The sequence below is a fragment of the Rhagoletis pomonella genome, unplaced genomic scaffold (genome assembly GCF_013731165.1).
Source record: "Rhagoletis pomonella isolate Grant_MI unplaced genomic scaffold, Rhpom_1.0 Rhpom_scaffold_00014, whole genome shotgun sequence".
NCBI classification, from domain to species: domain Eukaryota; kingdom Metazoa; phylum Arthropoda; class Insecta; order Diptera; family Tephritidae; genus Rhagoletis; species Rhagoletis pomonella.
Window position 1 is genome coordinate 16245383 of NW_023458568.1, and position 16673 is coordinate 16262055.

Sequence of the window (16673 nt, forward strand, 5' to 3'; positions counted from 1 at the left end):
AAATCTTCAGATATAATTTTAACGGCAGCTAACGGCTCAACTATTTTGAATATTAATTTGGGTTTAAGGCGTGAGTTCCTTTTTACATTTTTGATTGCTGATATTGCGAAGCCGATTATAGGAGCTGATTTTTTGTGTAAATATGGATCCGTTAACAAATCTATCAGTTAACACAATTTCGTATTTTTGCAATGTTCCTCTTCCGAAATTTTTTTTCAGTAGATGATCAATATACAAAATTATTGAAGGAATTTCCTTCCCTTATTTCTGAGCCAGTTTACTCAAAACCAGTTAAGCATACCACGGTTCACAGACTTGTCACTGAAGGAAACCTTCCTTTTTCTAAGCCAAGGCGCTTAGATCCTATCAAATTTAAAGTAGCTAAAACTGAATTCGATTTTTTAGTAAAAACAGGGATTTGTAGGCCATCAAATTCATCCGTGGCATCTCCACTTCCTTTTGTACCAAAGAAAGAAGTTAATGACTGGCGTCCTTGTGGTGATTTTAGAAGACTTAATACCGTGACTGTAGCGGATCGTTATCCCTTGCCTCATATTGACGATTTTAATATGAACCTTAGGAATAAAAACATATTTTCAAAATTAGATTTAGTTAGAGCATATCACCAAATTCCAATGGCAGAACAAGACATTTTTAAGACGGCGATTACTACTCCTTTCGGTATGTTTGAGTTCACCCGAATGAATTTCTGAGGAACTCAGCGCAAACATTTCAGAGATTCATCAACGAAGTAGTAGGTAAATTAGATTTTGTTTTCGCGTATATTGACGATTTGCTGGTCGCAAGTGAGAGTGAAGAACAACATTTAAAGGATCTACGTGTACTTTTCGAGCGTTTGTCTGAGTATGGTTTGAACGTCAAACCAAGCAAATGTATTTTTGGTGTTTCAAGTATAGATTTTTAGGACATTGTTTATCTGAGGCAGGGATACAGCCTTCTGTAAACAGAGTAGAAGCGATTCGCAATTTTGAACGACCGAAGTCAATAAAACAAGCGCAAAAGTTTATTGGTATGGTTAACTATTACCATAGATATACATATTTCAAAATTAGCTGAGTTTACTGGAGTTATATATGATCTAATTAATAAAACAAGTAAAAAGCGAGACAAAATTTTAGTTTAGGATGACAAATCCATTAACGCTTTTGAATGCATTAAAGAGAAGTTTGCATCTAAGATTTTGCTAAATCATTTTAGCAAAGATGCAAAATTGTCTTTAACGGTAGATGCATCCAATACGGCAATTGGTGGTGTCATACAGCAGCATTTCAATAATAAGTCTGAACCACTGGCGTTCTTTTCAAAGAAACTCTCTCCAGCAGAAAAGAAATATAGTGCTTTTGACAGGGAACTTTTAGCAATTTATTTGAATATTAAACATTTTCGGTATTTATTAGAAGGAAGAAGAAATTCCAAAACTGAGCGTAGTCCAAGACAGACAAGACATCTTGAGTTTATTGCACAGTTTACTAATAACATACAGTATATAAAAGGACAGGCCAACATTGTAGCTGACACGTTATCTCGTGGGTTTGAAGTAGATGCGATTAAAAATTCAGAACTTAACTTCAAAATTTTACAGAGAGAACAGCAACAGGACAGTGAACTTGATAAACTTATTTCTGGACAAACGTTTCAAAATCTTAACTTAATTAAAATTCCTGTTCTAAATTTTAATATTTGGTGTGAAGTGTCAGGAGAAAGTCCTAGACCTTTCGTTCCAAATTATTTCGCAGGACAGTGTTCGATATGTTACATGGAATTGCTCATCCTGGTACCAAGGCTACACGCCGATTAATTGTGAAGAAGTATTATTGGCCTTGTATGAACAAGGAGATAAATATATGGTCCAAAGCATGTATAAGTTGCCAGAAATCTAAAGTTTATCGTCACACAAAATCTCCTGTGAGCATAATTCCAATTCCAAAGAACAGATTTGAACATATAGTTTCAAGAGGTTACCGCTACATTTTAACAATTATGGATAGATTTACTCGTTGGCCGGAAGCATATGCTTTAAAGGATATCTCTGCACAGACAGTTGCAAATAAATTTTTTAATGAATATGTTTCGCGTTTCGGTGTGCCTTTAGAAATCACGACGGATCAGGGTACTCAATTTACGTCCAAGTTATTTTCGGAACTTACTAAATTACTTGGAAGTCATCATATCACAACTTCTTCCTATCATCCTCAAAGTAATGGTATTGTGGAACGATTCCATAGACAATTGAAAACTTCAATTTTGGCTAGGAATGGAACTAGAGATTGGTACGATGAGCTACCGATTATTCTTCTTGGTTTGCGTTCAGTGTACAAAGAAGATATTGCAGCCACTCCAGCTGAAATTCTTTTTGGCCAAAATTTGCGTCTACCTGGAGAACTTGTTGTGCCAACTACAGAAAATGTTACTTCCGCCGAAATTTTAGGAAGTTTACGGGAACGTTTTAAAAATTTTAATCCAAATTTTAAACATCACAAAAATTCCGATTCAGGAATTTATGTTCCAATAGATTTACAAACTTGCAAATTTGTTTTTATTCGCATTATTAACAAGCATTCTCTTCAACATTCTTATGAAGGGCCTTACAGAGTTATTGAAAAAGACAAAAAATATTTTAAGGTAGATGTGAATAATGAAATTAAAATTATTTCGACTGACAGAATAAAGCCAGCAATAGTTGAAATAACACAACCACATAACACTAACAATCATATAGTTTCAACAATGACTAAAAAGAAACAAGTTACTTTCAATTTGTATAATAATCACTTTCTGGAAGGGGGAGTATTGTAGGGTTAATACTATTTACTATTGTACTTTGTTCATTTTTGTACTTTGTTATTTCTGAAATTATTGAATTAAGTTCTTTTTCAATTAATGTAAATCAAAAAGAAAATTTTTGATACTTCAGAATTTTTCTTTTTTGAAACTTAAAATACATAGAATTTAAATTAAAATTTTATAAAAATAAAATTCTTTTAACGACACCACAATGGTTAACAAGTAACTTACCGTCAATGAAAGCACAATGAAAGCATAAACTTATTTTTGATAACGCATGATGTAGACATGAAGAGGGAGGTAATAAAATCTCCTAATTATTAGAGCTCCTTGTTATATTTTATAGACAGATAAACTACTCGCTCTACTGCTCCTGGTGCCGCGTGTCGCTTCAATTGGGCACATGGACACTGCAGATGGAACTATCCTCCTCACTCAATCCCTATGTTTTTTTAAACGTTTATCTTTTAACCAAGGTAACTCGCATTAGACGTTTTCCGAGTTTCTTTTCAAATTAAAGAGATGATTGTTTTGTGGCTTTATATTTCCATTCTTAAATTCTATTCTATTATGAAACTAGGCAATTCATACCACATAAATACATTCCTATGTATTCAAATTCGGATATCTAACGGTTATAAGGCAAATACATGCATATATAAGTATATTTTACATAAAGAGAAAATTCGGGACCGCCACTAAATATAGGCCGGACCAACCTCGACCACTACAAAAATAATTTTAATTTTAAAACAAATTTCCAACGTTTTCTCTTCATACTTGGTCGGTGCTTTTGCAAAAAAACTAATTAGCAGGGACCGTAACAGTTACAACATTTATTAAAAAATCACTCTTTAACAATTATTTTTTGGTTTTTATTTAATTACTCCTTAAATAACAGTTTTTTCTGATTTTTATTTCATAAATCTGAAAATAACAATTATATTTGATTTTTATCTAAAAAAACTGCAAATAACAGTTATTTTTGATTTTTAAATTATATATCTTAGATAACAGTTATTGAAGATTTTTATTTATAAAAGTCATCAATATAAATTATTCTCTGACTTTTATTTTTAAAATCATACTTATAAAAGTCATTTGTATAAGTCGTAGTAAATTTTGGTTCTCCAACACTTTCTTAACTGCGAAAAATGATTGATTGATTTTTATTGAGGACTTTTATTAATAAAAGTCTTCAACAGCTGTTATCTTAGATTTATAATATCAAATTCAAAAATAACTGTTATCTACAGATTATTTATATAAATATTAAAAATAATTGTTATTTTGGATTTGTAAAATAAAAATCAAAAATAATTGTTTTGTTTTAATTTTTCATAAAAACTAAAAATAAAAATTTATTTCCAATTTTGATTCTCGGTGAAAAAAGAAGCCGATTGGTATGTATCACTTAGTTGTAGAACATTTCCTTCATAGTGATTTTTTCAATGACAGTTTTCATCAAAAACTAATATGTTCGGACTCTGCAAAGTAGTTTCACCTTTATTATCGTAGTATGTGGTGAACGATTTTCAAGTAAATGGGTAACAATTTTTTTTCTTGTTTAATGGTGATTTCGTTTCTTCCAAAAAATGTTGCCCTTCCACAGTGCAAAATGGGTTTGTTGTTACACTCAGCCCGGTAAAGGGCATGTTTTTGCCCTCTTGTCCTTGTCTGGCTCAAGCATCTCATAATATGGTCGTTTTAAGCAACCATCTGGTTTTCAGGGCAACCGTTTGCCTTTATTTTAGAATCGAATACGAAAAGAGAAGGGGGTTATCAAAAGACAACATTTTTTGGTAGAAACGAAAACACCTTTAGTCAAAATGCGTTATTTTAAGCTCAGATGGGCTGTAGCCAGAAACTCGTGTTCTACTGATTTTCGATTTTCCCCTGTGGTAAATAGCCTCGACTTACTTTGGACATCGCTCTCCAAGTTCGAGTTCAAAAAGTTTCATCAATGTAGGACAAATCACAACATTTAGACACCACATAGATTCTTTAACGGTCACGTTTACGACGTACCTCAAGACTAGCAAACATATGTTGACTTCGGAATACGGAGGAAACCTTTCTAGGTTTCCCACCAGGCCAGATTTGCGGTTTTTTTGACTAGCACGAACATGACCTTGCTAAATTTGCATGTGTATCTAAAAATGCGCTTTCGCATATATTAGAATTAATAATAGCTTTGTGAGTATTCTGGCAAAATTTTTTTTAATTTCACTTTTGTTTCAACATATTTTGATTAAAAGAAAAATACTGATAAAAATTAAATATTTCACACAAACAACAAAAAATATAATCGATGATCGCATGAGGCTATTGCCTGAAAATTTTAAAATGCGCTTAGTGGCATTGTGCTACTATGATAGCACGGCCGGGTAATCATAGTCAACTTATGTACGGTAGTCGAACAAATTATAGCCGCACCAAATTTTCACTAGTTTTAAAATAGTATTTTTGCTGTTATTTAATTTTGGTTAGTTTTTTATAGTTCATTCTTTAAAACATCCGTATAAATACATGTTTAAAGGCAGCGTCACACGATTGGGTATTTTCTAAAATTTGGTGCAAATCGTATCCCAATTGTGTGAACACCCAAAATATTTTTCTTTATCCCGATCACGAAAACTAATTTGTTGAAATTTTTCAATAGAACATCGCTGTACCAATCTTTTGACTACAAAAATCAAAATTTCCCCATTTTCTTCCCAATAGCCCAATATAAAAATGTACCAATCGAGTAACACTGCCTTAAAAATTTACGCCATTTAAAAAAATAATTCAACAAATTTTCGTTAAAATTTCGATTTTTTTAAAATAAAATCTGATTTTTTAGAGATCTTAAAAAGTTCGAAATTTACACGAAATATTGTTGAATTTTTTTTAATATTGCACAAATTTTTAAACTTGGATTTACACGGGTTTTGTTAAAGAATAAACTATATTTTTTGTAAAAAAAAAACAACAAAAGTTCAATGACAACAAAAATAATACGTTAAAACTTGGAAAAAAATGGTTCGGCTATAATTTTTTTACCACTGCACATTAGGTCAAATGATTACTTTTTCTGTACGAAATTAATAGCAGCTAAAAAATTGCACTATCTTAATGTAAAATTATGTCAAGCGTTAGAAAAAATTGTAAAGTCAGTAAATAAAATCTGAAAATATGACTTAGCATTCGTAAGACAAACTTTTCCACGCAACGTTTTTTATGTTCAAATGATGAGTATATGTATGTGTTTAAGTAGTACTCGAAAACATTGTCCAATTAGCTTGGTTTTGACACAAGTTATTTGCATACCATACTCAACCCCCTCCCCCTTGAAATGAGCTACATAATAAAATATGTACATAAATGATTTCATCTAGCCATTAATTATAACATTATTGAAATACGTAAATTAAAAAAAAAAATACTACATGTCTCGCAGATATGCCTTGAGGAGAGATTCATAAGGCAGTTCATAAAACAATTCATTTTCACTTAAGGTTTCAGTATTCCCCAACTCTCCACCGATATTATTTATACAGTACAGCGAAATTTCTTTACTACTTCAGGAAAGGAATCCGAATCCCTATGAAACCAAATAATAGAGGAGCATTTACCACGTAGAAATTACTGCAAGTGAAATTTTTTCTGAATGGTATCTAATTATCTATATAACTACATAAAATTATAGCCGTTTTCGTTGTTCTGCGAGATGAGCAAAATAAATTGAAGCACCTACAACCCTCCCTATATGACAAAAACAGAAATGTAAATCATTCAGACACTACGGGTGATTTTGAAGCAATTGTAGAAAAAGCTAATCTCGCCTTATTATAGGTTTTTATTTATTTTTTAGCGCCGAGCTCTTAAAAGCGGATTGTGCGATTAATCAAGTAATATTAGTTATAATAAGTATAATAATTGCGCAGTCCTATTGCAAAATGTGTTGAAACAAATATTTTTAAAAAGTATGCGTATTTTTAAAGGAAATTGTTTGTACATCACTATTACATAAGTAATTTGTGTTATTTATTATTACCTTCTGAAGGTATTATATTCGTTTTTGGTTTTAAAAACTATATTATAACAAGATTTCATTTTTAAAATAAAAGATTTGTTAAAACGATTTTAAGGATTAAAAAAAAAAAAATATTGGCGATTTTTGGAGATTTTTTTCAGAAATTGCGCTTTTTTTAAACAATCTGGACACCCTGGTGTCAGTTGTTATTTAGAGTAAGATTTTTAATGTAGTTTTTCATTATTTTCTCTTGCAGGGAATACCCATGTGACCATTACACATCAGTAATCACGGTTACACTTTTAATGACTGGCTGTCCGCGCGTTGAAGTGCATTCCACCGCTCTCCAGTTATTACAAATATTGGATAAACGCTTCTTTGGCAGCGTGGCTTCTCTGCATAGCGATAACGGTAAAGGTATGTTTGATATTCTGTCGTCCAAAAAGTAATTTATCTGTGTTTGCTGCATAAATAAATCGTATACAAAAAAATTTTGCACGTGTGTACATATGTAAGCGTGTGAGAAGGTATTAAGCTATACAACAAATTGCTTACATGTTATAAAAGGAGAAGCTCTGTATAAGGGTTGCTGCGAATATTCGCATTCGCAACCGCGGAACTTCCGCATAAATTATGACATTCGCATTCGCTTTCACATTCGCAATAATCAGAATGCGAATATTCTACAAGTGCACTGTTAAAACGTATATCTGGCAAACAAAAATTTTAGCCAATATTTTTTGCCTGTAGAGATGCTACGGTAAGACTGTCCCCTACGTCTACCTTCTTTCGTAATTTAAAGTCAAAGCGTAAGATAATAGTAGGTATTTCCAGCGGAAATGTTCAACGGCTGGCTATAAAGAGAATCGAATATTATTTGTCAAAGGTCTGTTGAAAAAACTGGATGCATCTCTAGTTGTTTAATACTTTTTCTTAGTGTAATTATTTTTTTCCTCATAAAACTTATTATTCTTAAGTTCCGTGTTTCCTTCTATTAGTCTTTCAGCTCGAAAACAAAAACATTTATTTATTTATGACTTCATCTCCCAAATCAATTCTCTCACATCCGATTTAATACCGCAACTCTCTTCGGACATCAACTCCTCTACAACCTTCACATTAGATTCTAGTGATACAAATGAAATGAACAATAATGAATCATGAAAATACTTCAGTGGAATCTTAATGGCCTTCTTAACAACTACCCCGATTTAAATTTACTAATTAAAGAATTCACTCCCGAAATTATAGCTCTACAAGAGACACATATCCCTGCCAGAAAATCAGCACATCCACCCAACAAATATGTGAGCTATTTTCATAATAGTCCACGAAATATCTCCCGTAAACAAGGCATTGCTGTATTTGTGAAGAAATCAATTATCCATAAACAAATACCTATCACTTCAAATATTCAGTTGGCTTGCGTTAGAAGTGGACATTGGTTTTAAGGTCACAATCATTACGTGCTACTTTCCTCCAGATCAAAGTTTTAATAACAGAGAACTAACCGACATTCTGAATCTTTTTTCAACTCCAATAATGCTATTAGAAGACTTTAATGCGTGGAGTCCCCTTTGGGGCTCTGCTTCGGCCAACAAAAGGGGAAAAATAATGGAGGACATTATACTCTCCAAAAATCTCGTGGTCCTTAATGATTGTTCCCCCACCCATTTTTCCAGCAAACCTTTTCACACCCTGATGTTATCCTTTCCTCCGCGTCTATAGCCCCAAAACTATCATCCAAAACATTGGATGACTTCCACAATAGTGACAATTTCCCTATCATAACTTCCCTAGCAATCCCCATTTCCTATCAAGTCAAGCCCGTTGCCAAATTCATAGCAGAAAAGGCAGATTGGCAAAAATTCTCTAGCTCCTCAATAACTTTGTCCAATAACAAACCATATTCTACGAACATTAACGCAGAAGCATCAGCAATCAAATCGATTATTCGCTCAGCTGCACACCATGCGATCCCACAAACCAACACACAACTTTTTTATGCTAAGTTACCATACTGGTCGAACCTTTTATCAATACTAAAAAATACAAAGAAGAAATTGTGGTGTCAATATAAAAGGAACAGAACTGACGAAAACTATGTAGAATATAAAAAAGCTAATGCCCTTTTCAGACGTGAACTCAAATCTTCAAAACGCCAATCTCTGGAAAAATTTACGTCGGAAATCACTCCGTCTTCTAGCCCAAAAAAAGTGTGGGCAGATATAAAAACACACATCTTCGCCCCAACGGAATCATATCGCGTTTATTCACTCTCTAGAAGGCCCGATTTATGATGCTCAGAGCATCGCTAATAAATTTGCAGAAACATGGTCAAAATATTTGTATACTTAAATTTATTACGAGTTGGGTTGGTGCTCTTTCATATGCGATTTTTTTTTTTAATTTATCACGTTTTGCACAAGCAAATGTAAATGATTAATATAATGTATGTACCTAAATACGTTAAAATGGCATGCACCGAGTTTTACAATTATATTAAGCAAAAGCCAGAAGTTTTGAAACAAGTTCACAGCAACGAAACAAATGATATTTTAATGTTACCTTGTAGTTATTTAATTTTTTTTCTTTCGTGAGACCTAGATTACTTATAAGTACCGTGCCGTACAAAATTATTGGCTCGGAGACTCTTTCATCTGATCACAATTTCTAATCAGATCTTTTAGAAAAATATTGAAAATGTAGCTTTTAAGCCAATTAGTAAAGTGCAAGTCTCAAGTTACCAGAAAATTTCGTTGATTTTTTGCAATTATTTATTTTTTGCTGACAGTGTCTTCCACATACAAAAAAATGTCGAACATAGTTTGTATGGAAGAAACTCTCAGTAAAAACAATACCAAAAATCAACTACATTTTTATGGGCTGCAAAATTTCATTTTCAAAATTTTTAAAAAGTCTGAATAGAAAGTTGCGAATTTATTACATTTTCCCGAGTTTTGCACAAAGTTTAGAAATTTTATTTTTATGTTTTCTGATGTATTTAGTATAAACTGTATTTTTATAAGGAACAAAAAAGGTATATGCATTGTGAAAAATTCTCTGTGCTTTAGTTGTGATAAATTGTTTTGTTTTGCTGGTGTACGTTGTAATGATCTCATGATCTCATGTTTTTATATTTTTGTTTTTGTTTGTCAAAATAAAATTTTACTACATCTTTTCGTACTTAATTTTTGTCGAAATGAAAGGGAAGGGAGCGAGAGGCCTCTCCCCCCTTTAAGTTTCCCGGTTTGGCAACAGAGATATCTGGCAGCCTTATCCATATTTAACAACACCAAACCATCATCATACCTTAACAGCGATGCCGTTAGTATTAACATTATTTAAAAATTTATCAATCTGTGTAAAATACGCATTTAGTTTTTACGTTCGTCTTTTATTGCTCATTTATTACATAACCAATACCTATTGACACACGCATGCGTTGCATGCATCTAGACGCAGGCATATGAGGGGGGGGGGGGGGGGGTGAAATAACACAAACGGCAATAACGCAAAATTTGCTTTATTTAACTTTTAAATGGGAAATAATACCAAAATCTGAGTTTTGCTTTATTTCCAACCAAGGTACGAAAATAAACTGTACAAAACAATTCCCATTGCTCATCGATCATCATATCATTTGTGGTTTTGTACAGTTTTGTACATAGTCAGAAACAAATTGTAAGATTCACTGTCATTTTCCCCAACGAGAAACGTTTGCTTTTCGTTTGTGACAATTGTACCATAGGGTACGTTTTATATGTATGCAAACGTTTCAATTACATGCAAAATATTTTTTTCTGTAAATTTTCATATCCAATTCAAATAAAAAACATTTAAATTTTTTTATTCATTGCAGCCATTCGTTTTGTATTTAGTTATTGCATATATGTACATATATATAAATATTTTTCTCTGCACGATTCATTTCGTTTGTTGTTTCCTCTGTAACTACTAAACTACTGTAGTGTACTATCGCCAAAGTGAACTCAGCCGTTTTGTTTTCGTATTGTACCGAACTGTTGAAGTAATAAACGAAACGAAATAGTAACGTACAATATAGTTTATTTTCGTACACTGTTTCCAACAAAGGTTGGAAATAAAACAAATTATGCCTTATTTCCCATTGCTTATTTATACTATTTGTTAAAAAAAAAAACAGTTTACTGACAGAAGGAAAAAGAACTTTGTTTATTCCAAAAATACAATTAAACCAAGGCACTTTGAACAGGTAATATCAGTATAGCAGCTGATTTGATTTTTTTCAAATTATTTGTTCTCGCAAATGTCAAATATTTTACATTTCTTCTCACAAAAATTCTAAATTGTTAAAATCTATTTGCATGTGAAACATTTTCCATACAAAACCAGCGATTAAATAGCAGCTTTTGGAAAGCTCGCCCAACTCAGCAGCACAACCGCTGATTACTGGGCCTGGCACAGGATGGATCAATGCTTCGAGAAGCGAACCAATTTACTAAGAAATAGGCCTGGGTAACGGCGCAAATTTTTTGGCGCTGACACACTAACTCCAGCGCCACTGTCGGAATCAGCACAGTGTGTTGGCGCAATTGCGCCTCTTCAGGCTAAAGCTCATTTCCTTTATTGCTGCACGCTGCACCAAAGTGAATTAATACAAGGTGATATCGGTTGAGAAAAAACTCAAGTATACCCAAGTTAAAAACCCAAAAATACAACAAACCCATCATTTTCACATTCAGAAGGACCGCGACGAATTCTAGCTGTGCTGCACATTTTACAAGAGACACTTCTATTTCGGGTGTTCTTTGCTGGTTCTTTGCGACACCCGGTGTTGTCAGTGTTCCGGTGTTGAACTAAGGTGAATTAATACAAGGTGGTATCGGTTGGGCAAAAACAAGCCAAGTTCAAAACCCAAAAATACAATAAACACATAATTTTCACATTCAGAAGGACCGCGGCTAATTTTAGCAACACCACCTTGTAAAAATTCGCCTTGTGCTGCACATTTTACAAGTGAGACTTCTCTTTTGTGTGTTCTTTGCTGGTTCTTTGCTCCGCCCGGTGTTGTTAGTTTTCCGGTGTTGCTGGCGCCATTGCGTCACAGAGTTGTGAAAATCGGTATCGGCGCCAGTAACTCAGCTCTCGGTATCAGCGCAATGGCGCGGCGCCACACTGTGTTACCCACGGCTACTAAGAAAGAAAGTTGCAACAATTTTCATTTTTTTTAATTTAAATTTTTTACCTTTTTCGTATTTCGCATGGCACGCTTTGATGTAGAAGAAAAAATCAGAACAGTTTTTGGCACCTTCGATACCAGAAGCAACAACAAAATACAGGCAAATGTTGGTTTTGCTCAAATGCTCTAAACCTGTTTGATAGGCCTTGAATTAAACAAAAAATGTGATATAATTCATATGAAGAAAGTAATATTCACAAAATATTTTTACTTATGAAAAGTCTAACAACATATAGGAAAAGCATCGTCTTTAAAAACTGCTCCGCATATTAGACATAGCGCTTTTGTATGAAATTTTTCTGCATGCTTTTTAATATGTTAAAAACATTGCTGGAAGACCTCAAAATGTTTGCATGGCACCATGTCGCAATAAACAGATGAAGTAATAAAACGGCTTTCTCGCTTTATTTTCTGACATTCGGCTGCCTTATACCATGTTCTGACCGACATCGAAAACACTTTGAAAATGAGTTTTGGGATTGTGGGCTGAAGGCTGTTTACACCGGCTGTTAGTGTTTTCGTTGACATTTCTTACATCCTCTGATTACAGTTTTGCTACACAAAAACAAAACCAAAATGCTTTTCCCTCATTTTCTTTTCATTAGCAACCTCTTATTTTCATTGTTATTTTACTTTTGCCAGCCAATTAACAATAAATCCGAAATGGCGTATTAAAGATGATAAAATATGACTTCCACTTCGATAAATAATCGAAAAAATCTAGTGAAGACACCGATTGGAATGAGTGGAACGTGAGTTTTCAAGTAGTTTTCAGCGAAAACTGGTTTTCGTTTGACAGATTTTACATGGACGAAAACACAAGTTTTAAGTCGAAAACCAGTTTTAGCAACGAAAACATGTTTTCGATGTCGGTCAGAACATGGTATTATAGTCACATTTTATAGGCAAATTTTCAAATAAAGCAGTGGCACCTGGTAAATTCCACTATGGGTGGGATGCATGCAATCACACCATATCGATGGCTGAGTGGAAGATCGACCTATCTCGGCAGCCAGTGCGTGCGAACGCGGACCGCCGCGACGCCGGGCACTTTCAAAAATGTATACTTACAAATCCGTCCATTTAACTTGTTCATGTACTACTTTTTGTCAAATGTAACTGGGTGACTACCTACATATGTGCACTATTTTGCTTTATTACTCAAATTGTTAAGTACAGTAAAACCCGCTTAAGTACCTCACGAAAAATGTCAGCTTTTTGAGGTACTTAGGCGGGTTGGGTACTTAAAAAAACCCGCTTAAGTACCTCGATGAGGGTACTTAAGCGAACATAATTACTGATATAGTTACATCTTCTTGTTAACTTACATAAATCCTTGAATAACAACATTTAATGAAGTATACATAGTTTAAAACCAAAATCGTAGCATTATTTAAACACATAAACAAGTAAAGAAAAATTTTCGTAAAAAAATATTTAGTGCAATGGTCTGTATTTTTACAAGAATTAAATTGTTTAAAATGATATTGTTTGCCACTTATGTTTATTTATTAATTTTTAAGGTTTTTCAATCAATTAAAATGCAGTTCATTCCCTAACAAATACCATATAAACCTAAGCTTAGGATTTTGTAGAACACTAAAAAAAAATTTATTATAATTTCTAACTTTTTTCTCAGAAGTGTTTTTTGAGTATACAGTTTTATAGTCCATTCAATTTTAGTGCAAGTTTCAAGTGGCTAAAAGTTACCGTTGATTTTTTAAAATTTTTTTACCGAATTTGAAAATACGTAAATATTTTAAGGAATTTTAAAAGAGGACTTAAAAGGGGAAAATTATAAGTAAAATTGTAAATGGGGCACGAAAAATTGAGGTACTAAGGCGGGTTGGGTAAATAAGCGGGGAGGTACTTAAGAGGGGGATTTTCTTCTGATTATATTAAAAAATTCACGGTGTCCAAAAATTTTGGTTACTTAAGCGGGTTTCACTGTATAAAAGTTGGTCTTATTGCTCAACGAGAAATGAAATAATGCAAATTTGTGTTATTTCAAATTCAATTGGGAAATAACAAAAATTTGCGTTATTGCCGTTTGTGTTATTTGACCCCCCCCCCGGCATATGATAGCCGTATAGTTGTTGCACACACTTGTCAGTTCAAAAAATTATGAGTACCCTACAGTCATACGCTTGCCAATATGTATTGTTAGGATATTAACCTTTCTATCAGATAACTATACCTTTTTTTTTTAACGATAAGCCGAAGGCCCTGGTAGCTAGTGCTTTAATATATATGAGTGTAATAATTATTAATTAGTTGTTACTCTTACAAATAAATAAATAAAATAAAAATTTTGTGTAAATTGTCAAAATTAGCACGCATCGAAATAAAGATTAAATGGTATGTAAATAAGTCGACAGCCAAGTTCACAAATTAAATAAGAATTAATTCAAGGTGAATTTTATATCCATTGAGGCGTGGAACTTGGCATGTAATATATGGTTAGTATAGTATGGAAAGGGCTTAACTCACATCGTAGCTGAAATACAAAAAGCCGTAACTAACTAAAAATCCAAAATTAACTTATTGATTGATAAGATATTGATGAATAAGCCCTCTTAAAATAGTATTAGCGATATATATGTGGGAAATTTGCGTTCATTCGCCTCAAAAAATATATCAAAACACATTGAGCGCATGGAATGGAATACCAAAACAGATTTTATAGCTTATGGTACCGACAGCGGTGAGTTATTAATTGTGACTGCCTGCAACTAGGAAGCTCAACTAACTAATTAAAAAAAACTAATTACAAGGTATTCATTACAGGCGAACCTTTCCAAGCAGTCACCCGAGAACTAAGCAAATCTGAGACCTTTATCGTCCGTGATTCCATAATTCAAATTATTATAAAGAACGGGATACCTTTTTAACAAAATAACAAGATTTTATACTATTTCTGCTGGCAGCCACGACTTTTAAAACAGAATTTTCTTCGAAAGTTTCATTCCTAGAAAATCCATATCCACCTATTCACAACCTCGCTATAAGCGCACATTTTTCAAACCAGTCACAGAAGACAGGATTAAAAATAAAGTACAAAAACTGAAATCGAAAAACGCTGATGACGTAACAGGTTCTTCAAATTCTGAAACAATCTAAAGAGTTGATGTTCCAAATTGGAACACAACGGTGTTAAAACAACGATCTTGCCATGATGCTATATTGTGAAGATGAAAGTCAGGAGGATACATCCGACATTTGCAGCCCCCATGCAATTCCCAGAAAGGAACTGTTGCACCGCAATAAAAAAAGAAACATAAGTGAAATTCCTCTCAACTCGTGCAACGTCAATCGAAAAGAAAAGTTTCAAGTTTGTCGCCTCGAGCGAATAGTTACTTAGTGGCGCAGGTTTGATTTACGACCAGTGTTGCCACTTGAAAACATTTTTAGGTACCAAAACGCCTATCAAATCAGTTTCCAAACTACCAAAATTTTTCATCATTAAAATGAGATTTCACGAGTTTGCACATAATATTGTTTACAGTATTGGTTAATTATTCACACCAATCTTTAGGATAAAACAAAATAAATTCGGGCCTTTAAATAAAATAATTAAGTTATTGTATAAAAAACTTCTGTAAAATATGTTAATATCTTTGATTTTGATTCAATTCATATCAAAAAATCTTTTTTGTGTGTGAAAAAAACAAAAGCAGACATTTTATGCATTTCAATAAAAAAATTTCCAAATTTGATTCAATTTGCATGCACTCACCCTTTTTACCAATACACTCACACTTTGCAAATTGCCTATCACCAATTTTTCTTTCAAAACTATAGGTAATTTCTTGTTAATTTCAACAGCTAATCGGTCATAGCTTTGGGAAGTGAGTTTTTGTTTGCAGAAAATTGTCTGCTTAATAAAATATATAAAAAAATATAGAGAAATCTTATACGTGTAAGCAGTGTTTTGAACGTGTAAACGTAAATTAAGCTAACAAATTTTAATGTTCAATTTAGTTGTATTTTCAAAACTTTTTTGCCTACCAAAAGCTTTATCAAACCAACCAAGCTACCAACGCAGAATGAAGCTACAAATTTTGGTCCAATTGGACCAAAACGGCAACGCTGTTTACGACCCGCTAGGAATCAGGCTGTAACCCGAAAATACAGCAAAATTACTCCTTCTTAAATACGATGTTCCAATTTTTTAATTGAAGTATTAAATAAAAAAAAACATTAAAAATTAGTAACTTTTCCATTTTTTATTTACCTAAATCACCTAATGTACTCACCAAAATGATTTCTTAAAAATATTTGACATTCGCATTCGCATCCGCGGATGTTAGCTTTTAAACATCCGCATCCTCATTCGCATCCGCGGATGTCTAAAATTCCACATTCGCAACATCCCTACTCTGTATATGTACGAGTATCTTACGGGCCAAGTGAGAATTCAATGCATATTTTATGAAGTGATTTTTTTTCAAGTGCCGTCCGTTTCGAGTACACTGGCAAAGCGACAACCCAACCAGCACTTGGTTAACACCTATCCTGATAAAATGATCTCTCACACACATGAACGTGCTGTTGTGTAAGCCTGAAGTCGTGGATGGGAAGTCGTGGCGGGCCAGGCATGCTGGAAGCCCGGGCTAAGCTCGTCGTAAG

The 16673-nt window shown here is 33.2% G+C and overlaps 1 protein-coding gene across 1 annotated transcript in view; it reads left to right on the forward strand.

The window, feature by feature from the left end:
* Window positions 1-16673, forward strand: part of LOC118749276 (protein furry-like) — a 1083341-nt gene that overhangs the window by 460193 nt on the left and 606475 nt on the right. Inside the window, exon 14 of the mRNA XM_036484076.1 lies at window positions 7080-7240. Within this exon, the coding sequence (XP_036339969.1) occupies window positions 7080-7240 (161 nt within the window). The remainder of the gene's footprint in view (window positions 1-7079; window positions 7241-16673) is intronic.